The sequence below is a fragment of the Gracilinanus agilis genome, chromosome 2 (assembly GCF_016433145.1).
Source record: "Gracilinanus agilis isolate LMUSP501 chromosome 2, AgileGrace, whole genome shotgun sequence".
Taxonomy (NCBI): Eukaryota; Metazoa; Chordata; class Mammalia; order Didelphimorphia; family Didelphidae; genus Gracilinanus; species Gracilinanus agilis.
Window position 1 is genome coordinate 156,762,644 of NC_058131.1, and position 26,170 is coordinate 156,788,813.

Here is a 26,170-nt window from a genome sequence, read left to right on the forward strand (position 1 = left end):
GGAGGGAGGGAGGGAGGGAGGGCGGGGAGAGAGAGGGAGAGAGGGAGAGGGAGAGGGAGAGGGAGAGGACTAGGAACTCACTTCTCCACACAGCTGGCCATTATTGCTATATCTTTAAAGGTTCATGGCTCAGAGAATGCATGACTAGCCAAAGGCAAACAGAACACAGGCTTCATTATTTCTTCATTGCTTAAATCTCTGATTTAACTTTTCACTCTCACAAACTAGTCTGCAGACCTTAATGCATAATATCTTTCTATAGAAACACAGTGACAATAGCGATGACCACACTCTCTTCGGCCCTAGTTTGTGCTGGGCACTGATGAAAATGAAACCCCATTCCTGCTCTAAAGGAAACTTAGAGATTAACACCAAGCTGGGACTTTTGTTTGGTGTAGCATCTATTGAGGTGTCCTGTATCTTTGAGATGAATCAGCAGTCAATTACTGGGGCCACTAGAGCATGAGGGAGACAAACTTGGAAAAATCTGACCAGAGGCAGTATGGTTGAATAGAAAGAACCCTGAATTTAGAATTGGAGTTTAAATTTAGACCTTGCCACTTAGAAGCTTTGTGTCCTTCAGCAAATTACTTCATTTCTCTAGAGCTCTGTTCCTCATCTGTAAAATGGAATAATTGATCTAGATCATCCATCTTTAAGTCCTGTGACAAAAGAGAATTGTAGCATCATTTTATACTGTCTAATATTTGTTATTTCTCTGTGTGGAGCTAGGACTGTAACATGAGTCTATTAACAGGAACAGCAAAATAATTATATTTTTAAAACTTAAATCTAAGTTTTTCTCCAATGTAGGTATGCTATATCAATATAATATAGTGAGATATCATGGAGTAATGAAAAAAATAGGAACAAGGAATTAGGAGACCTGGGTTTTAGCCCTGATTCTGCTACTAATTTACTGTAAAACAATATATGCCTCATTTTTACCTTAGAACTCAATATCTTTATCTGTAAAATGAAGGCATTGAGCTAGATTATCTCTAAGGTTTCTTCCAGATTTATGTTTCTAATATTTTGCAATTTAAAAACTTGTTAGAATGAACATATTTAAAATTCTCAGTTGATAAGTATTTAAAAATTAATATATCCCATCCTTTTATCTTTCTCCCTATTGCACACATTTTAAAAAATAGTCTAACAAAACAAATTCCCACCTTAGCCATATTTGAAAATGTATATTCTTTTTTTTTGCATGTTAAGTTCATCACTTCTCTATCAGAAGGTGAATGGCATAGTTCATCTTCATCTTTTTTTGACTCGTGACTTATGATGACATTGATTGGAACTCTAAAGTCTTTCAAAGTTTTTTTGCTATAATATTGCTCTAATTGTATCAATTGTTCTCCTAGTTCTTCTAATTTTGGTGTATATTATGTATCTTTTAATTCCTGATTATCAAGTCTTAAATGAAATGTGTGCCATCTTGTGGCAAAAGCATGGTAATGACAGGCTCGCCCGCAAGGGGAAAAAATGACTTCAGAAAAATTTCCAGAGATAAAGATGAATGAGTAAGTTGTTAGCTACAAAGAAGCAGCACTAACTGGCCAGAGTGAAGGAGCCGGTACAAATAGCAGCAGGGCTGGTAATACTCAAGGGAGGCTTGCTGACTACCAGGAAACCTGACAGACCCAAAGGGCTTCCTCTGCAATTGAGGATTGGCTCCATGTTCTCTCTGCAGTGGTAGGAACTAGACTGTTCACCATCCCTCAGACACACCCTTCGATCAATTCCTTTTCTTATTCCTGGAATCTCCACTTCAGTCAACTTTCTCTAAAAAGACCTTTTCAGTTCTTTCAGATAATAATGATCCTTCATTCATCTGATCTAATAACACCTTATGCTTTTCTTATATAATTATTTCTTATTTATATTATGTACTTATGTATCCCTATTTTACCTGTTATATAATACTGTATGCTTTTTGAGGGAAAGATCCATGTCTTAGTGTGCTTTGCATCTTCCTCAGATACAGAAATGTCTGTAGTGGATATGTGTTAAAATTCATATTGCCTATTATGTGCGAAGCTGCCAGGCTGGTTAGAGTGAAGGTCAAAGTTAAAATAGAATTAAAAGGGAATAATTGAGAAGACTGGGCACAAGTATACCATTGTATCTCCACAACCTATTTAAATGAACTATTGAATGAAACATGGGAAATAGGTAAAAAGCAAAGATTCTAGCCATCATTTTTTCAAGAAGCTTATACTGTCTTTAACTTAGCACTAGAAAGGTCTTGAAAGGCCATCTAGTCCAGCACCTCATTTTTTAGACGAGGGCATTGAAGTCCAGAAAATGTCAGTGACTTGTTCAATAACCCTAAGAGGTAGGCAGTATTATTACCCTCATTTTACAGTTGAGGAAACTGAGGAAGAGAAAAGTTAAGTAACTTGCCCAGGGTCACACACCTAGCAAGTCCCTGAAGCTAAATTTGAACTTAAATCACTCCAACTCCAAAGCCAGTGCTCCATCCATAGGGCCACCTAGCTACTAGAACTTCCTTAGCTAGCAAGATGGCATGAGACATGGTAGCCAAGGACAACTGGCATAGAATGAAAAGCAGTGGAGAGGAAAACAGACTTGTAGGAAATCTCAGCTAAGCCAGATCATCCCAAAAGTACGTAGATGAAAAGTAACAAGAAAGAGAGATGTGACACTCATTTGTTGCAGTTCTTTTTCCATTCATGTTCAATTCTTCATGACCCCATCTGGGATTTTCTTGGCAAAGATATTTTAGTCATTTACCATTTCCAAAGAAACGGATGCAAACAGAATAAGTGACTTATCCAGGGTCATACAACTCATAAGGATCTGAGGCTTCAGAGAGATGAGTCTTCCTGACACCAGGCCCAACATTCTATCCACTGCCCCACCTAGCTGCCTGTAACATGTGAACATTGTATATAAATAAGCCTAATGAAGGCTAGACGGTGATGGGACAAATGAGCTCTTGAGGAGAGATTACTTTCAACTGGAGTGATCAGAGAAAGTTTCACGGAGGAGGTCGTAAGTAAACAGACCTTAAAATAGCATCATGATAACCATTAGCAGAGTTGAAAAAAAGTACAGGAAACAAGAGAAGAGCAGCAGCAGATAAAAGCTAGTTGTCCTGTTTGGCTGCAATGCAAAGAGCATTAAGGGTAATGATGTAAAATAAGACTGAAAAGGGAGATTTGAGGCAGATTGTAGAGAGCCTTAGATAGCAATTGGGGAGAATGCCTTTCCCCCCCCCCCCAAGTACCAGTAGGGAGCACCAATGGATTTGGGCATGGGAGTAACATGATAAGGCCAGTGCATGAAGAAGACTGTTATGGTAGATTTCTGAGTATTCATTGAATGAAGAAATTGCTCAGAAAAAACCTTTTTGTGATCAATTAAGAAAATATGGATTCCTACAGAGATTGCAAAGGTTATTTTCTAAAATGGTTACCAGCTTCCTAGATATTAAATATGGAAACCCTAGAAAGAAACCAACAATCTGGTGATTTCCCCCACAAAATGAAGACATGAGTGAATTAGATTTTCATATTAGTAGTTCTTGAAAGTTTAGCTTAGATTCATATTACTTAGAAAGAATGACTTTCTCAATCCTTAGAACAGACTGGATTTTTAAAAAATTATCTATCTTCTTGGAAGCATCATCTTCAAGCACACAGGAGATGCTGTTTTATGAGCAAGATTAATGTATCATGCTAAGGCAGGTTATAAAGGATTTAAAATTTCAAGAAACGCTTTCCCCATAATAACCCTCTCAATTAGGTCTTAAAAACATTATTTCCCATTTTACAGATTAGGAGATTGAGTTTCAGAGCATTTAAAAATAATTTAGATCACCCAGCTAATAAAAGATAATGACAGGAATCAAAATCCATGATTTTTAACTTCAGGTCTAGGTTCTTTATAGTATACCAGACATAGACCTTGTTCTCAAAGAGCCTAGAATCTAGGAGATGAGACTTGACTCCAAAGAACTCTGAAACAACATAAAACATAATGAGTGCACAAAAAAATTCACAAACAAAATTCTTTGAGGGTTCTGAGGCACATTTCTTTTTTTTATTTTTATTTTGAATATTTTCCCCTAGTTACATGTTTCATGTTCTTTCCCTCTCCCCCAAACCCCCCTAGCCCTCCTTAGCACAATTCCACTGGGTTTTACATGTATCATTGATCAAGGCCTAATTCCATATTATTGATAGTTGGTCTAGAGTTATCATTTAGTGTCTACATCCCCAATAATATCCCCATCAGCTCATGTGGTCAAGCAGTTGTTTTTCTTCTGTGTTTCTCCTCCCACAATTCTTCCTCTGATTGTGGCTAGTTTTCCTTCTCATAAGTCCCTCAGCCTTGCTCTGGATCTTTGCATTGCTGCTAATACAGAAGTCTGTTATGTTCGATTGTACCTCAATGTATCAGTCACTGTGTACAATGTTCTCCTGGATCTGCTCCTTTCACTCTGCATCAGTTCCTGGAGGTCATTCCAGTTCACATGGAATTCCTCCAGTTCTTTATTCCTTTGAGCACAATAGTGTTCCATCACCAACAGATACCACAATTTGTTCAGCTGTTCCCCAATCAAAGGACATTCTCTCATTTTCCATTTTTTTGCCACCACAAAGAGTGGGGCTATAAATATTTTTGTGCAAGTCTTGGAAAAGCACATTTCTAAGTGAAACCAGCAAGGGAATGTTCATGAAATAGGTAGCATTTGGGCTAGGCTTTGAAAGATGGATAGTATTTTAATAACCAGTAATGTTGGGCATAAGACAAAGGAAATTGAGGGGAAAGAGTGAGATCTGCGTACAACTGGGAAAAGTCTAGTTGGGCTGGAGCATTAAGTATATAAGAGATTATGTAAGATAAAGCTAGAGAACTAGCATTTGTGAAGTGTTTTATGGTTTGCAGAGCACTTAGTTTAGGAGGCAGATTGTGGTGGACCCTGAATGCTGGACAGAGGAGCTGGTGGCATAGGAAAGAGCCTGTACAAAGGCAAAGAGATGGGAAATGAATGGCCATATGTGGGGAAAGCAAATGATCCTAGTTTAGCTGGAGCAAAAAGTATGTGAAAAAGAGTAATGTACACTAAAGCAATGGGTACTGACCTCCTTGACTTCCTCTAAGTCCTAACTTAAAGCCAACTAGGTAGCACAGTAGATAAGAGTGCCAAATCTAGAGTCAGGAGGGCTCATCTCCTTGAGATGAAATCCAGCCTTGAATCTTTCCAAGCTGTGTAACCCTGGGCAAATCACTTAATCCTGTTTGCCTCAGTTACCTCTTCTGCAAAATGAGCTGGAGAAGGAAATGACAAACCACTCTGTCTTTGCCAAGAAAACAATTTCAGTAGTGCTTTAAGATTTAGAAAGCATTGGAGTAGCTAAGTGGCTGAGTGGATTGAGAGCCAGGCCTGGAGATGGGAAGTCCTGGTTCAAATTTGGTCCCAGACCCTTCCTAGCTGTGTAACCCTGGACAAGTCGCTTAACCCCCATTGCCTGTCCTTACAGCTCTTCTGCCTTGGAGCCAATACACAGTATTGATTCTATAAAGGAAAGGGTTTTGGGGGAAAAAAAGAGCAATAGGAAAAACCAAAGTAGGATCATGTACTTTCCTTAAGAGCAGGTACTATTGATTTGTTTTTTATTTCTTTTTGTTTTTCCATTTTTTTTTTACTTTTACTTATCCTCACTGATTACTCCATTAGCTCAAATATGGTAATGTTTCACTAAAGTGTCTGATTTTTTTGGAAAGATAATGAATTGAATTCAAGATACCATGTTAGATTCCTGGACTAGAACCAATAATGCCCTTACTATTTCTACAATCTAGAGGCTCAAAAGCCAGGGGACACCCATGACAATATCTCCCTCCCCTCCTGTTCCCCAACTATAGGGAACATAGGATTCCCCAATGTTACTCAGTGGCCTCAGAAATGCATTTAAGCCCAGAGTGAGCTTGGATTGGAGCAAGGGATGAACTATGCCTGTGTTTGAGTAAAATGCTTGATGGAATTTAGACGAAGGAATGGCATTCAATGCTGAAAGCATGCTGGACCCCAAAACAACAGCCAGAGCCAGTGTTGAATCTCAACACGTCCCTGGCCACAAGTATTTGCAGAGCAGCCATACAAATCATTTGGACCTGACAGTATAGGCATTCAGATTTTTTTGCTATTCATACTCCAGGGAAGACTGCCAGGAGAGAGAGCCTATCTGCAGTCCCCTTGTCTCCGCTCATTCCCCACAACCCCAATTCAAATAACCACATGATACAGCCCAGGATGAAACAGCTGCCTTTCTTTTTATGTATACACTTCACAGGTGCTGAACAGCATAGTCTGAGACCCAGAAGGAAATTTGAATCTTAATTCTCTTGTGAACTTAGCTTTTTTTAATTTGATTTTTGAAAAAAAATTTCTCTCGTTTTCAGTGAAATTAAATCTTAAAAAATTATTTTCTTAGGATTTGAATGATCATATATGTATAACTCAGTGCAATTGCTTTGTCAATTCTAGAGAAGAGGAGAGGAAGACAATAAGAATCATGTAACCACGGGAAACCATTAAAAAATAAAATAAAGGGGAAAATTATTTTCTATGTACAATATAGAGTTATATTTATAAAGTATAACATATGTAAGCATAGAATTTAGGTAAACAGTAATGAGCCCCTTGAGGAGGCTGCCTTCATCCTGGTCTGCTCACTGGCATAGTATTAATACTGATTGAAATCTGTATAGGAGTTTCTTTGAAATTCTCTCTCAGAATTGGTGAACTAGACAAAGAATGTATTACATTTAAACCTCGGCAGAGAATCATCATCTTTTAAGGAGGTTGAAATATTCCATATTTAGTTCACTAGTATGATTGGGGGGAGCAAGGGAGGGAGAAATGTGATAGGTCAAGATGGAAGCTTTCCTGAAAAATTCTAATCCTCTCTCCTCACCTCCTTCTGCCTTCCCTGCCCATTGCCTATAGTCCTGAAGCCATGCGACTGCCAATAGCAAGTGTAGCCAAATATGCACCTGTGTCCAGAGCATGGCACAGCCGTTGCTGTGGAAAGTTGGCATGCCTCTCTTCCCAGGAAGCTGCGAATTCTGGAGCTCAGCTTCTGAAAGCCTGGAATAGGAAACATGTGACTAGAGACAGAAGCTGTTTTCTGTTCTAACCTAGAATGTTAGAGCTGGAAAAAGTCCCAAACATTTTTGCTTCACTTTTCTGTGGTCTTTAAACCTGTCTCAGCTTATCTAGTCTCCTTATTAGTGCAATAATTTAATGATGTTGCTGGCCTCCCAAGGGGACAGGGGCTGGGAATGGGGGATAGATGTGGTGATGGAAGAAGATGGGAAATACAAAAGAATATAAGCCAAAGACTGCTCTAGAAGAGTCTTCATTCCAGTAGGACGTGGAAAGATAATCTGGGATGTGGGTGATAAGGGCTGGTTGGAACTTAAGGACCACAAATTCTTTAGGAGATCAAGTCAGGCTGTCAGAGAAAGCTTCATGGGGAAGGAAGGCCTTGAAGTGGCTAAGTGGAAAGGAGAAGCATTCTGGTAAGAAGGAGCAAAAGTCCACAAGGGGGTAAGGAAGCACAAGGCATAAAAAATCCTAGTCTGTTAGAATTGGGAGGGATCTTAGACATTATCTAAGGTCCACCCCCCCCCCATCTTACAGATGGGAATAGGGATATGAAAGGAAAGGACTTTGCCAAGGTCATGGAGCTGGTTTAAGGCCAACTCACAGCTAGAATGCAGGTTTTCTCATTTCTAGCACAGTTTTAGTTTCATGACATTTTGTTGCTCAGTTGTTTTTCAGTTGGGTCTGACTCTTTGTGACCCCATTTGGGGGTTTTCCTGGCAAAGATACTGGACACGCTTGCCATTTCCTTCTCCACCTCATTTTACAGATGAAGAAACTGAGACAAACATAATTAAATGACTTGCCCAAGGTCACATAGCTCGTAAGTGTCTGAGGTCAGATTTGAACTCAGGAAGATGAGTCTTTTGGATTCCAAGTCCCGTGTTCTATCCACCTAGATGCCCAGGCATCTTCTATACCTCAGGGGTTTGGAGTAGACCCATTTCATAGGAGTAGGGAATTTGCGTGAGTTAATTCTGGAGAGGTATTTGGGCCACATCATGAACTGCCTCGAATGACATACTAAAAAGTTTTGACATAGTCCTCCAGTCAGTGAGAAGCCACTGAGAATTCTTAAGCAGAGAAGGGACATGATGAAAGAGATATTTGGGTACTCTTACTATGGTAGCAAAAGTATAGCATGAGCACAATAGTGATAAGCCAGGAGAGCAGTAGACAGATGAGGTTCTTGGAATGGTCTGAATTTGAGCTGATTGGGTCCTGAACTAGGATTGTTCAGTGCGTGTGGCAAAGGAAAGACAAATACCATAGAAAACAAATGTGGAGTTTAGTAAATAATAATTAACATTTATGCAATGCTTACTATGAGCCAGGCACTGTGCTAAGCATTTCATAATTATTATTTCATTTGATCCTCACAAGAATCCTGGGAGATAGATCCTATTATTAGTCCCATTTTACAGATGAGAAAATTGAGGCAGATAGCAGTTAAGTGATTTGTCCAGGGTCACACAGCTAGTACAGGGCTGAGGCTGACTTTAAACTCAGATCTTCCTAATTCCAGATCCAGTGCTCTACTCATTGCAATATTTCATTTCTATGTTAGAAAAAGGAAGAGGAAAAATTATTTCAAGTCTTGCAGTCTAGATGCCAGGAATAATGATAATAAGTTTTCTGGTTCTCTAAGACCACTTACATATACAAGGAGAGGGTTTAGAATAAACAGAGTGGGATGTATCTTAGGAAATCAATAAAAGGAGAGAGAATTATTAGGAAGCCATGAAGAGGACCTTGCACAAATACAGAATGTGACTTTACAGTAGCTCAGCCCAGTTCTGGGACTTTCTTTAGTAACTTCATTCTTAACCTCGGGTCTGTGTACTTGCTTTTTGTTCATTTGTTTGTTCATAATTGTACTCCAATGTAATAAATTTCTTTTGTACTATATAACTTACTTTATACATGTGAAACCTTACTCTGAGGAGTTCATAGACTTCACTAGACTGACTGCCAAAGGGACCCATGCCACAAAAAAAGGTTGTTTTAGGTCAATCTTAGGATTGTTCAGAAGGACAACGAAGTAAAAGTCAGAAGTGGTCATTTAATTCTCTAGAGGCTATATATATATTAAATTTTACCAATGGAGATTTCCAATTAGCTAGTGGATTCTATAGTCCAAAGAGATGTCATAGAACTCAAGAGGACCAGAATTCAGGGGTCCAAGAGAGAGCAAGCAACTAAGCAGCTAGGCTTGATGAGAAAAGAGAGAGTGACTTACCACCATGCAAGCCAATACATATCCCTTCTGACCTCGTCATCCAATCCCTCCCCCCTGGACATCTCTAATAGAAAAACAGTCATGCAGGAAGTAGAATCACAGACTCCAACTCCCTCCCTCACCACTTCTTCACAGGAAGAGGCAGGTTTCATGAAGATGCCAACATGCCCTTTTCCCCTTGCCATATGGCTGGACCACCATGGCTGCCTAGGGTAACTCTTCCCTGCATGGAGGCTAGAACTGGTTGATGTCATCACCCAGAACTGGTTGATGTCATCACCCAAGAGTTCATATTTACAGATAAAAAAGCAGGTCTCCTCCCTACCTATCATAAAAACCAGCCCAATGATATGCCCTTAACCCAGAGATCTAGACAAAAGAAGGGAGGACTGACCCCAATTTCATGGACTGCCTTGTAGTTTTAAAATCATACTCTTCTTGGGAACCAAAAAGAAAACCATTTCTAAAAAAAAATCCCAATTTAATATTAATTGTCCACAATATGAACCACCGCAGCTGCTCAAAGACTCTATGTTTCTTGATTCTTGTGAAAATATAACTGTGCCCTCCCAAAGAAATTCATTAAACCTTTTTCATCATTGTGAATGTTTATCAGCTGATCCTAGGAAACAAATGACTTGCAGTGACTTTCATGGAACAGGAAAAAGAGGAAGTAGAGAGAATAAGAGAATATCAGTTGTCTAAAAGAACAGGCATAGGTGCCATCAAGAGTGGGAAAAGACCAAATAAATAAAGTTGGATACTCCCATAAGACAATTTAATCATCTCTAAAATTTTGCCAAGAACTACCTTTGCAGAAACTTGCTCCAAGGGCCAGGAAACCAAAAGGAGGCTGATAATAAAGAATATTAGTTCAGATGAAAGGAGAAAAGAATAAGAGGGACATTCTCATAGAGCCCATAGATTTCAATAGCAGGAGATTTCTGCATTAGGTAGCAGTTTGACTAGATGGCTACTTTTCACCCAAATTGAATATTTCATCATTCTACCATTCCATCATTCTATGAGGAATTCTGGCCATTGAGATCTCTATGGCTTTCCTTTGGTAAATGTTTCCTGATCTCTTTAGTTGTTAGTATTCCCTCCCCCCACAAAATTATCTCCTATTTACCTGAGTCTGGATATCTGTTGAGTCCCTTCCCATAATATAAATTCCTTGAGGGTAGTGACTGTTTTTGTTTTGTCTTTGTTCCTTGAATGTAGTAGGTGCTCATTAAATGCTTACTGAATTCAATCTTAAATCTCTACAGTCCACAAATTTCCAAAAATGTTTTTTCCATTGCTGTACTCTATCTCTTAATATATTTTGTTGAGAAAGCTAGAATAAATGCTGTTCTACCATTTATTAGAATAAGTGTGGGTTTATCAAATGAAAGGGAGGAAGATAGTAGGCCAAAACTCTTTACTAATATTCCTATCAATGACACCAGCATTTCTCTAGGCCAGGGGTCAGCAACCTTTTTGACCGTGAGAGCCATAAACACCACATTTTTTAAAATGTAATTTCGTGAGAGTCGTACAGTGCTCACAGTGCGGCTCCTGTAACAGTGCCTGAAAAAATTGACTTTATGGCTCCTGCAGAAAGAGCCATATCTGGCCCCCAAAAGAGCCTGATATGGCTCAAGAGCCATATGTTGCTGACCCCTGCTCAAGGCACTATGGAAGAGAACCTTGGAGTCACTTTTGACTCAATTCTGTTCATTCTATTAAAAGATAAATTAAAGGCAGCTAGGTGACTCAGTGGATAGCCAGGCCTGGAAATGAGAGATCCTTGGTCCAAATCTGGCCTCAGACATTTCCTAGCTATGTGACCCTGGGCAAGTCACAACCCCAATTGCCTAACCCTTTCAGCTCTTCTGTATTTCTAATTATTTAGAATATCATAGAGTATCATAGTATTTCTAAGACTGAAGGTAAAAGTTAAAAAAAATAAAGATAAAATGATTCAGTGACCCATTGAGTTCCTGTTGGTCAGTCAATATTGAGGCAGAGGCATCACTTAGTCTGTCACAAAGGCAAGTCTCATGTAACTAACTCTACCTTTGCAAAGTGTCACATACCTATGGAGGGCCTGAGCTGCATGGGCCCACTTTTTCTGCTAATGGAAACTTATCAGAACTTGTCTGTCTCATTAAAAAAGTTTTATTTTAAAAAGCTGGCCCACCCTGAAATCCAGGCTGATCTCCAACAATCAGCTCATTAATGTGTTGTTACTTTGATGTATTTTAATAAACTCCTTTAATTTTTTTTATCCTGAGTTTTGCTCCTTGGGTAAAAGTCCAAAAATTTTCTTTCAATAATTCCTCATCCAGATGTTCCCCACGTATTTCCAATTCTTCCTTTGAAATAATTCATCCTTCCTCTCTATTAATATAAACACAGTTTTATTATATGTTCTGGAGAGGGATAAAACAATAATACACGCAAGTAACATAGAACAAAGGAGAAATCAAAGGACTCTGAAAGTGTATGATAAAGGAGAAAACACTAGTAACTGTGGAGATCAGCATAGGTTTAATAGAAAAATTGGCTAGCATTCTGAGTTTTAAAGGAAGATAAGGAATGTGCAAGGCAGAAATGAAGAGGGAGCTAATTCCAGAATTGAGGTGTGGCTTGTGCAAATGGAGGAGGTGAGAGATGGCATGTTGGATGCTGAGATATTTTGAGTAGACTAGTTTGGAATGTAAAATGTATGAAGAACAATAATGTGAAACAAGGCTGGAAAAGGACAGTGAAGCCACTAAAGAGGACCTTAAAGCCCAGGCTAAGGAGGTTATGTTTTATTCTAGAAGCATGAAAAAAACACCCATAAAACATACTTTTTCTTACTGTATGTTGACTACTGGTTATGTATTAAGGGTACTTGAGAACTTTAAAAAGCATTGTGGAAGAAAGCGGCTAGTGGCTCAGTCAATTGAAAGCCAAGCTTGTAGAGAGAAGTTCTGAGTTCATATTTGGCCTCAGAACTTCCTAGCCGTGTGACCGTGTGACTGACCCTGCACAAGTCACCTAACCTTCATTGCCTCACTCTTCTGCCTTGGAACCCATGCACAGTATTGATTCTAAGATAGAAGGTAAGGGCTTTACAAAAGAAAAAAAAAGTACTGTGGGGCAGTAGAAAGCTTTCTTGAGGAGTTTGCAATCTGGTAGGGGAGCCAGGAAAAATTCATGCTACGAGGCATACTCTAATGGAAAGGGGCTCTGACCTTTGAGTTAGATGGTCTGGATTCCTATTGCGCCTCCAGTTATGAAATAACACCATGCCTGTGCTACCTTGATCAAGTCACTTACCTCACTTGGACTTCAGATTCTTCATCCATAAAATGAAAGGGTTGGACCATATAGCATTTGAAGCTTCTGTTAGCTAGAACTGTATTAAATGCCAGATGGTCTAGAGACTTAAAACTAAAGGCAGAAGTCAATTAAGAGGCTACTGCAGTAATCCCAGGTGTTGGGTGAAACAAAACCAGAATAACATGACCAGGGATCACAAGATTTAGTGCTAGAACAGACCTTTAGAAATTATCTAGTTCAATTCCATCATTTTACAAAAAAGGAAACTGAGACAAGAGAATAAGGTCCAAGGCACAGGTGGAGGTGTTAGAAGTGAAAAGAAGGATGAACTCTTTCCTTTGAGGTGAAACCTGATCCAGGACGTGAGTCACTGTGGGGATGGATCAGATCTGAAAAGATGTGATGGTGACTTTGAAGTTGGGAATAAAGGAGGAAGATGGAAAGATGGCGGGAAATTTGGAAGCCTTTGGTCTTTCTGGCAGTAATGGGAAAATGGAGATGAGCGATTGCTTTAGGAGACATAAGCTGTAGGGATCCTCATGGATCCCCAGTGGGAATATCAGATATGGAAGAGTTAAAAAGCTGAAAGCCATATCATTAGGTCAGAGGCAGAGAGAGATTCAGAAGCTTTCTCTCAACGGATAATCATCCAAACTGCGCCTGGACAAAGCTCATGCAGAAATGAGTGTACACGGAAATGAGCAGAACTTCGCCGGAACCTTTCGATATGCCAATAGTCAAGCAGAAGGAGGAACCGAGGAAAGGTGATAAAGAAGTAGCAGCCAGAGACACAGAGAATGCCCGACCACCCAGAATAGAAATCTTATGAAGCGAGAAGCCACTGACGAATAGTCAGAGAAAGTCAAAATATTGAGAACACCATTATTTGCCAGGGAGAGGGGATGATTCTTCTGGAGAAGCTCAGGCCTTTAATTCACATTTGTAAGTCCCAAAACAGCAACAGTGCCAGCGAAAGGGGAACCAAGGACAGACAGGGTAGATGCTGGAATGAGGAATTGGCCTCAGCAGGTGTACGTTTGTCATGGTGGCCCGTGGGTAAGTAGGCTCTACTTCAAAGTGACAAGCTCATTCTCTTTTTCCTGATGTCACTTAATACCACATCAGAAGAACAGAAGGAAGCTGATTGGCATTGAAATGACTGGCATTGCTTCCTGTTGACACTTGTAAACCCTGTGAGAGAATTGTCTGATTCTGAGCCAGGGGGTTGGAGAGCTCTCTTGGCATTGGTGGGTTAGCTCCATGTTGCCTTCATGGCCTGCTCTGTTTAGAAAAACACAAATCTCTTTCATCCTGGGTTAGTGAACAAAACTATACTTCCAAATTATATTCAAGGGCACAGCAAAATTGAAAGCACTGTAGAAATGCTTAATAATAAACCAAGGGCCTGTCTGGTCAGCTTGAGGCTTTCCTCAGAAGTCCTTCCTGCTCCTCTGGACTAAGTGGCAATCAGAGATTTCCAAATGAGTGTCACTACGGAGAGCACAAGGAGGTGGGAATATCCTGTTGGGGAATGAGTCCAGATGGAGTCTCCTTGGGTAGAGAGATATAAGGAGAAGCAAGGGAGTAGATTGTTCTCCGTCGTTGGTTGAGGAGCTCTCTGGAGAATTCCCTAGGACAGAATCTGGACGCGGGTCACTGAGTGCATCTAGGCATGTGCCTGATGGCTATGGCAGAAACTGGGAGCTGGACGACGGGCTTTTTTGTCAGTCAGTTTCTGAAATGCAGTCAGTACCTTATTGGGCTCTCGCCTGATTACATAGATGGGGTGAAAGAGGTTGAGGAATTGAGGTGACTGAAATTGTGCACCTGGACGATTGTGAAATGATGATCGTATCCTTGATAGAAGGAGGGCAGCCAGCTAGCTTATTCATTATCTGGAACACAGGATAAAAATCTCATACATATATACTGTTTAAGATGACATTATATAAAGAACTAACATCACCAACAAGAGGCAGCTGTAAAAGAAAACACAGATGAGAAAAAGTAAAACAAAACAAGAAAAATGTTAAAAGTTTTAAAAAGAATGCTTTGTTCTGCACTCAGGTCTCCATCAGTTCTTTTTCTGGAAGTAGGTAGCATTTTTCATCATAAAACCTTTAGAATTGTGTTGGACCATTGTATTTCTGAAAATAGCTTAGTCATTCACAGTTGATCACCATATAATATTGCTGTTTCCTTGCACAGTGTTTTCCCAGCTCTGCTTACTTCACTTTGCAACATTTCACCTAAGTTATTCCAGGTTTTTTTGAAACACTCCTACTCACCATTTCTAATAGCACAATGGTATTTCATAATAATCCTGTATCAAGATTTTTTTCAGCCATTCCCTAATTGAAGGGCATCTCCTCAGTTTCCAATCCTTTGCCACCACAAAAATTGCTGCTAAAAATATTTTTCCTTTTTTAAAAAATATCTTTGGATGTGATACACAATAATACAAGTATAACTCAGATTGAATTGCCTGTGAGCACCAGGAGGCGAAAGAGAAGGAAGGGAAGGAGGGAAGTTCAGTGATATAACATGGGAAAACTTGTGTGGAAATTTTTTATAGCATATAATTGGTAATAAATAAATAATCTCTTTGGGATACAGACCTTAGTGGTGGTATTGCTGTGTCAAAGGGTATATGCATGGTTTTATGGCCCTTGGGACAGAGTTCCAAATTGTTCATCAATTAGTGTCCTAATTTTCTTTCCAAAATTTATCATTTTCCTTTCCTGTCATATTGGGCAATCTGCGAGATGTGAGGTGGTACTTCAGAACTGTTTTAAATTATATTTCTTTAATCAATAATGATTTGGAACATTTTTTCATATGGCTATAGATTGCTTTGATTTCTTCATCTGAAAACTGCCTGTTCATATCCTTTGAACACTTATCAATTAGGGAATGACTTGTACTGAATTAATTTCTTTAAGTATTAAGTATTGATTGATTTGGTCTCCTTGCTGCCCACGACTCTTAAAAGTCTTCTGTAGCACCATAATTTGAAAGCATTGATCTTGTGGCACTCAGCTTTCCTTATAGTCCAATTCTCACAGCCATATATTACAACTGGAAAAAAAACAACAACTATAGCTTTGACTATATTGACTTTTTATTATCAAGGTCATATCTGTTTTTTAGTATGCTGTTCAGATTTGCCATAGCTTTCCCTCCAAAGAGCAAACATCTTTTAATTTCATGGCTGCAATCACTGTCTGCAGTGATCTTTAAGCCCAAGAATATAAAAATCTAACATTGCTTCATTTTATTTTTCCTCTATTTGCCAGAAAGTGATGGGACCAGTTGCCAAGATCTTGTTGGTTTTTTTTAAATGTTAGCTCTTACACTCGCCTCTTTCACCCCCATCAAGAGACTTCTTAATTCATCTTCTCTTTCTGCCATCAGAAAGTAGTATCTTCTTCTGCATATCTGAGATTGTTGATATTACTCCCAGCAACATTAATTCTTGCTTTTGATTCATCTAGCCTGGCATTTCACGTGGTGCATTCTCAATATGGGTTAAATAAACAAGGTGACAGTACACAGCCTCGTCGCGCTCCTTTTACACACTAATAGCAGTGGTTCCACATTCAGTTCTACCTGTTGCTTCTTGGCCTGCATACAGGTTCCTCAGGAGACAAGTGAGATGATCTGGTACTTCCATCTCTTTAAGGATTTGGTGCACCATCATGCGCTTTAGGGTAGTCCATGAAGCCAGTCAGGCAGAAGTAGATGTTTCTCTGGAGCTCCCTGTCTATCTTGAGTGACCCCACATGGCACAGCTTATGGCTTCACTGCCATGGCAAGGCAGTGACCCAGGAGGGGGGGGATCCAGAAGGTATAGGTTTCAGTCTCAGCTCTGCTGTGTGATCTTGAGCAAATTGTTTGACTTTTTTGTGCATCAGTTTCCTCCTCAATGAAATGGGGATCTTCCGTCCTAGATCAGAGTCAGAAGGAACATTGGATCTCCAGCCCCTCATTTTGTAGATGAAAAGTCAAGATACTTACTCAAGATGACAGGCAGGGCCAGGAATTCAAACCCAGGTCCTTCCAACTCCAAAATTAGAGCTCTGTGCTACCTACCTCTCAGGATTATAATGAAGATTGAATGAGATAATTCATATAAACTATTTCGTAAACTGTAAAACACTCTATGAATATTCAAAGACATGGGTTCAAATCCTCTGCTCTTGAGCAACCTATTTAACTTTCAGAGCTTCATGAAATGAGGATAATAATGCTTTTTTTATCTACCTCCTGTGATGATTATGAAAATCAAAAGAAATAATCCATGTAAAGAATGTTAAGTGTAAAAACCATTTTAATACCAGCTGCTATGATGATGATGCCAATGATTAACAAACTACTCTCTCTCAACAGGTCCTTACAGAAAGTGGCTATGGCACAATTACAACTGATATCCAAGAAGGCCAACAATTCTATTACGCTGAAGATTACCATCAACAATACTTGAGCAAGAATCCCAATGGATACTGCGGCCTGGGAGGCACAGGAGTTTCCTGTCCCATTGGTATTAACAAATAATTCATGCCTGTGGGATGGCATCAAGCTTGCATTTGCTATGGCACTGCTATAGGTAATTGACCAGAGGCATAACTTTTAAGCTCTGACTCTATTTGGGGGTTTCTAAGCGAATGAAATACAATGACACCCTAAAGCGATGTGAATATCTCACAGGGAAATTCTAATGGTAGCTGACTTCACATGATTATTGGAACAACACTTTCTAGTATGGGATACTACTTAAGGTGATTAAGCCTAAAATGTGGGCAGTTTCTAGCTTTCGAGAGAGGTGGGGAGTGTAGAAAGGGTGATAGGAAGTTGTTTCTGGTGGAAAAATCTTTACTGTTGCTCTGGCCTAGGCAAATGCATTCTCCCTTTCCTGTGCCTTCAGATTTTTAATCATTTGTAGCCATGATAACATGGTTACTGAAATATTTCTCCAATAGAGCCAATGGAGCTTTTAATACCTGTTGCAGGCTTCCTCCTGGCAACAGAAAGATGCAAGTTTGCTTTATGGATTATGATTGCTTTGCTTATAGCAATGAGAAATGTAGCAAATGTATAATCTAATAAAATTTGAGAGTCAATAAAACCAACCTGATGTTTAGCTTGTTTTTTTATTTGTTTCAATGCATTGTCTCAATGAATTACAAGATGAATTTGCATCCTTTAAAGGAACAAACAGAAAAACAACACAACCAATCATACACCTCTCATCATCATCCCTAAAGAGAAAAATCGATATAATTGAAAGTTTGGAAAATATAATGCACATCTCAAGGCTTTACATAGGAATTTTGTACTAATGGAATTCATAGAAAAAGTTCTAGAAGGCATGAAAATGTAAAGAGACTATTTCTTCTCCCTCTTTCCACCAAGAAGATTGACTAGTGAAGCAGCTCATCAATCAGCATCAGACCATCCAGTGATGGGTTGAATTGGTTTAGCTATGGCTAAAGGGTTTCCATTAGTCTGGCCATCTCCGAATTCCCTACTTTGGCCACAATAGCTGGAGGAGCCTATAACACCTTGCATTCCATTTGCAATTCTTCTTAGAGTTATACTTCCCACAACTATTATTTTCATTGTTTCCATTTCCCACAACTATCAAGGAGGGAAGGATGTTAATTCATAGGTCAGTTTTGTAGTAAATAAAGCTTGGGATCAGGATAATAGGATAAAAATTCCAGGTCTAACACTTTCTAGCTATATAATTTATCCTCTCTGTATCTCAAGTGATTCCTTAAGATTTATCTAGAAAATCATAAATGATTTATGTTTGCCTCTTTGGGGAAAATTCTCACACCGGGAATTCCCTACATGGTTGAATTTGTATCCCAGTTATCCTTAAACCACATTTCTAGATTTGAAAGACAGAAACATACATTAATAATACTAACTGACACTCATATTGTGCTTTGTTTGCCAAGTCATTTATTTGACTCACAACAACATGGTGAGACAGGTATTCTAGGAATATTTTATTTTAGAGATCTGGAAACTGAGATGCAGTGAAGTTATATAACTGGGCTATAGTTTTACAGATAAGAGGCATCAGAGATTAGGGCTTGATTTCAGTTCTTCTTGACTCTAAAGTCCAGCATTCAAAAATCAGTAATGTGGAAGGGATTTGGGAAAATTGAGATATTGTTGGTGGAATGATTCTGGAGAGCAGTATGGAACCATGCCCCAAAGACAATAAAACTGCATACTCTATGACCGAACAAAACTAGGTCTGTATCCCAAAGAGATCAGATATAGGGGGAAAGGACCTACTTGTACAAAAATATTTCTAGCAGCTTTTTAGTGGCAAAGAATTGTAAACTGAAAGGATGTCCATCACTTGAGAAATGAATCCAGTCATTCTTGTCACTTAAGAACTGTTCAAGTAAGATCAGAAAGAAACGTGGACAAGCTGGACAACTTTGATAGTTACATGTTGAGGGGCAACTTAGTAGACACTTCTTAGTTGCTCTAGTTGCCTAGCCTCCTCTGCCTTATAATTGATTCTTAGTATTGATTCTAAAACAAAAGGTAAAAGGTTTTTTTAAAAAATAGTTACCTTAAATTTATTACATACTTAAAAGGAAAAGCAAATTGTACATGACAGATTCATGATTCCATGTTCAATCTTTTTTTTCTATTCCACTATTTGTATGGAAATGTTCCTTTTCTCTGGTATTTCGTAAGTTCAGAATAAAAAATAAAACATTTTTAAATATTGCTCCCTTTGATGATTTTTTAAGTAAGTAAGGGAATATGAGCTAAGTCTCTTAATTTAATTTATTTAATTAATAAATGAAATGATTTTAATGTATCTGTGACATGGAAGCATGGGCAGAAATAGCCATTCTCCCTATTCCTTAACTTAACTTCCAGTTAGTCAGAGAAGGTAATTCAACAAGTACTAGGGTCCTGAATAGAAAGTAATCCCTCATACTTCAATGCTGTGGTTGCTTTGTTATTTTTTTAAATTGGTGGGGAGAGGGTAATAAAAATTTTTATTGCTATATTTTATATACAAATCCTCATTATCTCCCCAAATCCCTCACCTTCCCTGCCCAAAGACCCGTTTTCTATAACAAAAGTTAGAAGAGAAAGGAAAAAAATTTTTAGGAAAAACTAATCACATCTTATAATATAGGCAATGTTCTGTATCTATAGTCCCCCATAACTAGAAAAAGAATGGTGCATTGATGCATCTTTCCATCTCTTCTTTTTTTTTTTCTTCTTAAAACCCTTACTCTCTCCATCGTAGAATCAATACTGTGTATTGGTTCAAAGGCAGAAGAGAGGTAAGGGCCAGGTTGAGGGTTAAGTTACTTGCCCAGGGTCTATAAGGGGGAAAAATAATTTAGTGAAAGAACAAATCATAGAAACAATTAATAATTTCATTGAAGACAATGACAATGATGAGACACCTTAACCAAACCTATGGGGTAAAGCCAAAGCAGTTCTAAGGGGAAAATTTATATCACTGAGTGCATATATTAACAAATGACAGAGGGCAGAGATTAATGAATTGGGCATGCAAGTTAAAAAACTAGAAAATTAACGAATTAAAAATCCTCAGATGAAAACTAAATTAGAAATACTAAAAATCAAAGGAGAAATTAATAAAATTGAAACTAAAAGAACTATTNTTAGAAATACTAAAAATCAAAGGAGAAATTAATAAAATTGAAACTAAAAGAACTATTCAATTAATAAATAAGATTAGAAGCTGGTATTTTGGGAAAAAAACCAGATAAAATAGACAAAGTACTGGTAAATCTAATTTAAAAAAGGAAAGAAGAAAGCCAAATTAACAGTAAAAGGGAGACCTCACCTCTAATGAAGAGGAAATCAAGGCAATCATTAAAAACTATTTTGTCCAATTATATGGCAATACATTTAGCAATCTAGGTGATATGGATGAGTATTTACAAATAGATTAAGAGCAGAAGAAATAGAATACTTAAATAATTCCATATCAGAAAAAAAAATTGAACAAGCCATCAAAGAACTCCCTAAGAAAAAATTGCCAGGGCCTGATGGATTCACAAGTGAATTCTATCAGACATTCAAAGAGCAACTAATCCCAATATTACACAAATTATTTGATATAATAAGCAAAGAAGGAGTCCTACCAAATTCCTTTTATGACACAAATATGGATCTGATTCCAAAGCCAGATAGATCAAAAACAGAGAAAGAAAATTACAGACCAATGTCCTTAATGAACATAGATGCAAAAATCTTAAATGGAATACTAGCAAAAAGACTCCAGCAACTTATCAAGATGGTTATCCATCATGATCAGATGGGATTTATACCAGGAATGCAAGGATGGTTCAACATTAGGAAAACCATTCACATAATTGACCATATCAACAAGCGAACCAACAAAAACCACATGATTATCTCAATAGATGCTGAAAAAAAGCCTTTGACAAAATACAACACCCATTCCTATTGAAAACGCTAGAAAGTAAGGAATAGAAGGACCTTTCCTAAAAACAATAAACAGTATATACCTAAAACAATCAACAAGCATCATATGCAATGGGGATAAATTAGAAGCCTTCCCAATAAGATCAGGTGTGAAAAAAGGATGCCCATTATCAACTCTATTATTTAACATTGTATTAGAAACACTAGCAGTAGCAATTAGAGAAGAAAAAGAAATTGAAGGTATTAAAATAGGCAATGAGGAGACTAAGCTATCACTCTGCAGATGATATGATGGTCTACTTAAAAAATTCTACAGAATCATCTAAGAAGCTTGTAGAAATAATCAACAACTTTAGCAAAGTTGCAGGATTCAAAATAAATGCACACAAATCATCAGCATTTCTATATATCTCCAACACATATCACAGCAGCAAGAGGTAGAAAGAGAAACACTATTTAAAATCACCCTAGACAATATAAAATACTTAGGAATTTATCTACCAAAACAAACACAGTAATTATATGAACATAACTACAAAACACTTTCCAATTAAAACTAGATCTAAACAATTGGAAAAACATTGATTGCTCATGGGTATGACAAGCTAACATAATAAAAATGACCATTCTACCCAAATTAATTTACTTATTTAGTGCCATACCTATCAAATTATCAAAAAACTTTTTTGCTGAATTAGAAAAACCTATAACAAAGTTTATTTGGAAAAACAAAAGATCAAGAATATCAAGGGAAGCAATAAAAAAAAATGTGAAGGAAGGTAGCCTAGCAATGCCACATATTAAGCTATACTATAAAGCAGCGGTCATCAAAACAATATGGTGGGGCAGCTGGGTAGCTCAGTGGATTGAGAGTCAGGCCTAGAGACAGGAGGTCCTAGTTTCAAATCTGGCCTCAGACACTTCCCAGCTGTGTGACCCTGGGCAAGTCACTTGACCCCCATTGCCCACCCTTACCACTCTTCCACCAAGGAGCCAATACACAGAAGTTAAGGGTTTAAAAAAAACAATCAATATGGTACTGGCTAAGAGACAGAAGGGAGGATCAGTGGAATAGACTTGGGGTAAGTGATGTCAGCAAAGCATTATATGATAAACCCAAAGAGCCCAACTTTGGGGACAAAAATCCACTATTTGACAAAAACTGTTAGGAAAATTGGAAAACAATCTGGGAGAGATTAGGTTTAGATCAACATCTCACACCCTAAACAAAGAGAAATTCTGAATGGGTGAATAACTTGAATATAAAGAAGGAAACTATAAATAAATTAAGTGAACACAGAATAGTATACTTGTCAGATCTATGGGAAAGGAAAGATTTTAAAACCAAACAAGAGTTAGAAAAAATTACAAAATGTAAAATAAATAATTTTGATTATATTAAATTAAAAAGATTTTGTACAAACAAAAACAATGCAACCAAAATCAGAAGGGAAACAACAAATTGAGAAAAAAATCTTTATAACAAAAAACTCTGACAGATGTCTAATAACTCAAATATACGAGTTAAATGAATTGTATAAGAAATCAATCCATTCCCCAACTGATAAATGGGCAAGGGACATAAATAGACAATTTTCAGATGAAGAAATCAAAAGTATCAATAAGCACATGAGAATGTTCTAAATCTGTAATAATTAGAGTAATGCAAATCAAAACAACTCTGAGGTATCACCTCACACCTAGCAGATTGGCTAAAATGATAGAAGGGGAGAGCAATGAATGTTGGAGGGGATGTGTCAAAATTGGGACATTAATGTATTGCTAGTGGAGTTGTGAACTGATCCAACCATTCTGGATGGCAATTTGGAACTATGCTCAAACGGCTATAAAAGATTGCCTGCCCTTTGATCCAGCCATACCATTCTTGGGTTTGTACCCCAAAGAGATCATAGATAAACAGACTTGTGCAAAAATATTTATAGCTGTGCTCTTTGTGGTGGCAAAAAAACTGGAAAATGAGGGTATGTCCTTCAATTAGGGAATGGCTGAACATATTGTGGTATATGCTAGTGATGGAATACTATTGTGCTCAAAGGAATAATAAACTGGTGGAATTCCATGTGAACTGGAAAGACCTCCAGGAACTGATGCAGAGTAAAAGGAGCAGAGCCAGAACATTGTACACAGAGACTGCTATACTGTGGTAAAATCGAATGTAATAGACTTCTGTACTGGCAGCAATGCAATGACCTAGGATGATTCTGAGGGGTTTATGGAAAAGAATGCTACCCACATTCAGAGGAAGAACTGCAGGAGAGGAAACACAGAAGAAAAACAACTGTTTGATCACTTGGGTTGATGAGGACATGATTGGGGATATCGACTGGAAAGGACCACACCAATGCAACTATCAATAATATGTAAATAAGTCTTGATTGATGACACATGTTAAAGCCAGTGGAAATGTGAATTATCTATGGGGGAGGGGAGAAGTTTGAGGGGGTGAAGGGTAAAGTAAAAACATGAATCATGTAACCCTGGAAAATTTTTCTAAAAATAAAAAAAATTAATTAAAAAAATAAATAAAATCACCACCTCCAGGAACTAGAAGAGCTAGAAGACCTCCTTCACCATCCTCCCTCTTCACCAGAAGCTGACTGAGGACCTTCTCCTTTTAAAGGGCTCACTTCCTGTGCCTCCCTCCTAATTTGGATGTCCAATCACAATAGAGGCTTCTCATAGACCACCTAGGAGGTGGCTAGTTGATTCTGATTTGTCACTCTAGCACATGTGGGTTGGGACCTCCCAGAATTAGAGGTGTTCTCACCTTTGGTGATTAAATCTAAAGATGTGCAGTGTAGACTTAATCTAATTATCCCCAGTCACACAGCTAGGAAGTGTCTGAGGCCAGATATGAACCCAGCACCTCCCATCTCTGGTCCTGGCTATCAATCCACTGAGCCAACCAGTTTCCCCCTCCATCTCTTCTTCAGGGCCAAGCTTGGCTGTTATAATTACACAGAATTCAATTAGGAGTTTGTTGGGATTTTTTTTGTCCTTTTAATTTACATTGTTGTAGTTATTATATATGTCCTTTTTCAAATTCAACTATTTCACTTTGCATAAACTCATATATGTCATTCCATGCTCACAAAGACTTTTACTTTACTGAGAAAATTAAAATCATTTAATATAAGCTATCTCTTCTCTTCTAATCTTAATGTCAAAATCTACTCTCTTCTCCTTTCTCCCAGTCTCTAACACTAAAGTGCCCCTTTTCCTTGCCAAGGCCAACTCCTTTATAAACAAATGTGCTGGGGGCACCAAAGTGGCTCAGTGGATTGAGACCCAGACCTAAAGATGAGAGGTCCTTGGTTTAAATCCAGCTTCAGACACTTCCCTGCTGTGTGACTCTGAGAAAGTCACTTACTCCCTAATGCCTAGCCCTTACCACTCTTCTGCCTTGAAACCAATAAACAGTAATGATTCTAAGATGGAAGGTAAGAGTTTTAAAACAAACAAACAAACAAATAAATGTGCTCTTCATCCCATCAGCTCCAGTCTTCTCTAGTAGATTGTAACCTCAAACAACATTCCCCCTCTCCCTAAGACTTCTACCTATCTACCTATCTATAGAGAACACCTCTAATTCTGGGAGGTCCCAACCCACATGTACTAGTGAGTGACAAATCAGAATCAACTAATCACCCCCTAGGTGGTCTATGAGAAGCCTCTATCTGTTCTTTCCTCTACTACCTTCAAACATGCTCAAGTTTCTAACATTCTGAAGAACTTTTACAAGATTTAAAATAACTGCAGACAATATAAAATACTTGGAAGTCTACCTGCCAAGGAAATCCCAGGAATTATATGAACACAATTATAAAACACTTTTCACATAGAGACAGATCTCAACAATTGGAGAAGCATTCACTGCTCATGGGTAGGCTGAACCAATATAATAAAAATGACAATTCTATCTAATTTACTTATTCAGTGCCATACCACTCAAATCACCAAAGAACTATTTTATAGTTCTTTATTGAAAAAATAATAACAAAATTCATCTGGAAGAACAATAGGTTATGGATATCAAGGGAATGAATCAAACCTTCCTCACACAGCTGCCAAATTTTCCTTAAGTAATTTTCCTATGTGCATATTTATGTCATTCCTCAACTGGATAAAAAGTGGCTTCTCTTGAGAACAATTAGGAGGTTTAGTGGATGGAGACCAGGCTCAGAGACAGGAGACCCTGGGTTCAAATCTGGCTCAGATACTTCCTAGCTGTGTGACCCTGGCCACATAGCTTAATCCCCACTGCCTACCCCTTACCACTCTTCTGCCTTAGAACCAATACGAAGATGGAAGGTAAGGGGTTAAAAAAAAAAGTGGATTGCGTCTAGAATCAAATCTAAACACCTTTTAGTTTTTCAAGCTCTTTATAGCCTTTATAACCTCACCCCTTTCTTTTCTTTTAAACAACCTCACTGAGCATCCCTCCTTCCTCATACCCTGCAATCCAGCCCTATTGGACTTTGTTCTTCCCACATGAAACTTCACTTCTTGTCCCCATGCCTGAAATGCACTTGCCTCCCTCTCCTCAATTCTGTCTCAAAATCACCTCTCTTCAATTGACAATTCATATACCACCTTCTACATTAATCCTTCTCTGATCTCCTCAGCAGTTAATACCCTCTCTCTCTCAAACTCTCTTGTGTTTATCTAATTTCTATTAATTTCTTTATTATATCTTCTATATAAAATGTCTTTATTTATATAAACCCTTAACTTCTGTCTTAGAATCAATACGGTGTATGGTTCCAAGGTAGAAGAGCAGTAAGGACTAGGCAATGGGGGTTAAATGACTTGCCCAGGGTCACACAGCTAGGAAGTGTCTGAGGCCAGATTTGAACCTACAATGCAGCCCATTTTCTTTTTTTTTTCTTTCCTTCCTTCCTTCTTTGTCTTCCTTCCTTCCTTTCTTTCTTTCTTCCTTCCCTCCTCTCTCTTTTTCTTTTTTCTTTCTATTTCTTTTTCTC

General features: G+C 38.2%; 1 protein-coding gene across 3 annotated transcripts in view; it reads left to right on the forward strand.

Moving 5' to 3' along the window:
- MSRA (methionine sulfoxide reductase A) overlaps window positions 1–17,830 on the forward strand; it is a 585,525-nt gene extending 567,695 nt beyond the window's left edge. For all 3 annotated transcript variants that reach the window (XM_044663472.1, XM_044663473.1, XM_044663474.1), the window contains one exon: window positions 17,091–17,830. In XM_044663472.1, coding sequence (XP_044519407.1) covers window positions 17,091–17,255 — 165 coding nt within the window. In that variant the 3' untranslated portion in view covers window positions 17,256–17,830. The remainder of the gene's footprint in view (window positions 1–17,090) is intronic.
- Window positions 17,831–26,170: the final 8,340 nt, after the last annotated feature.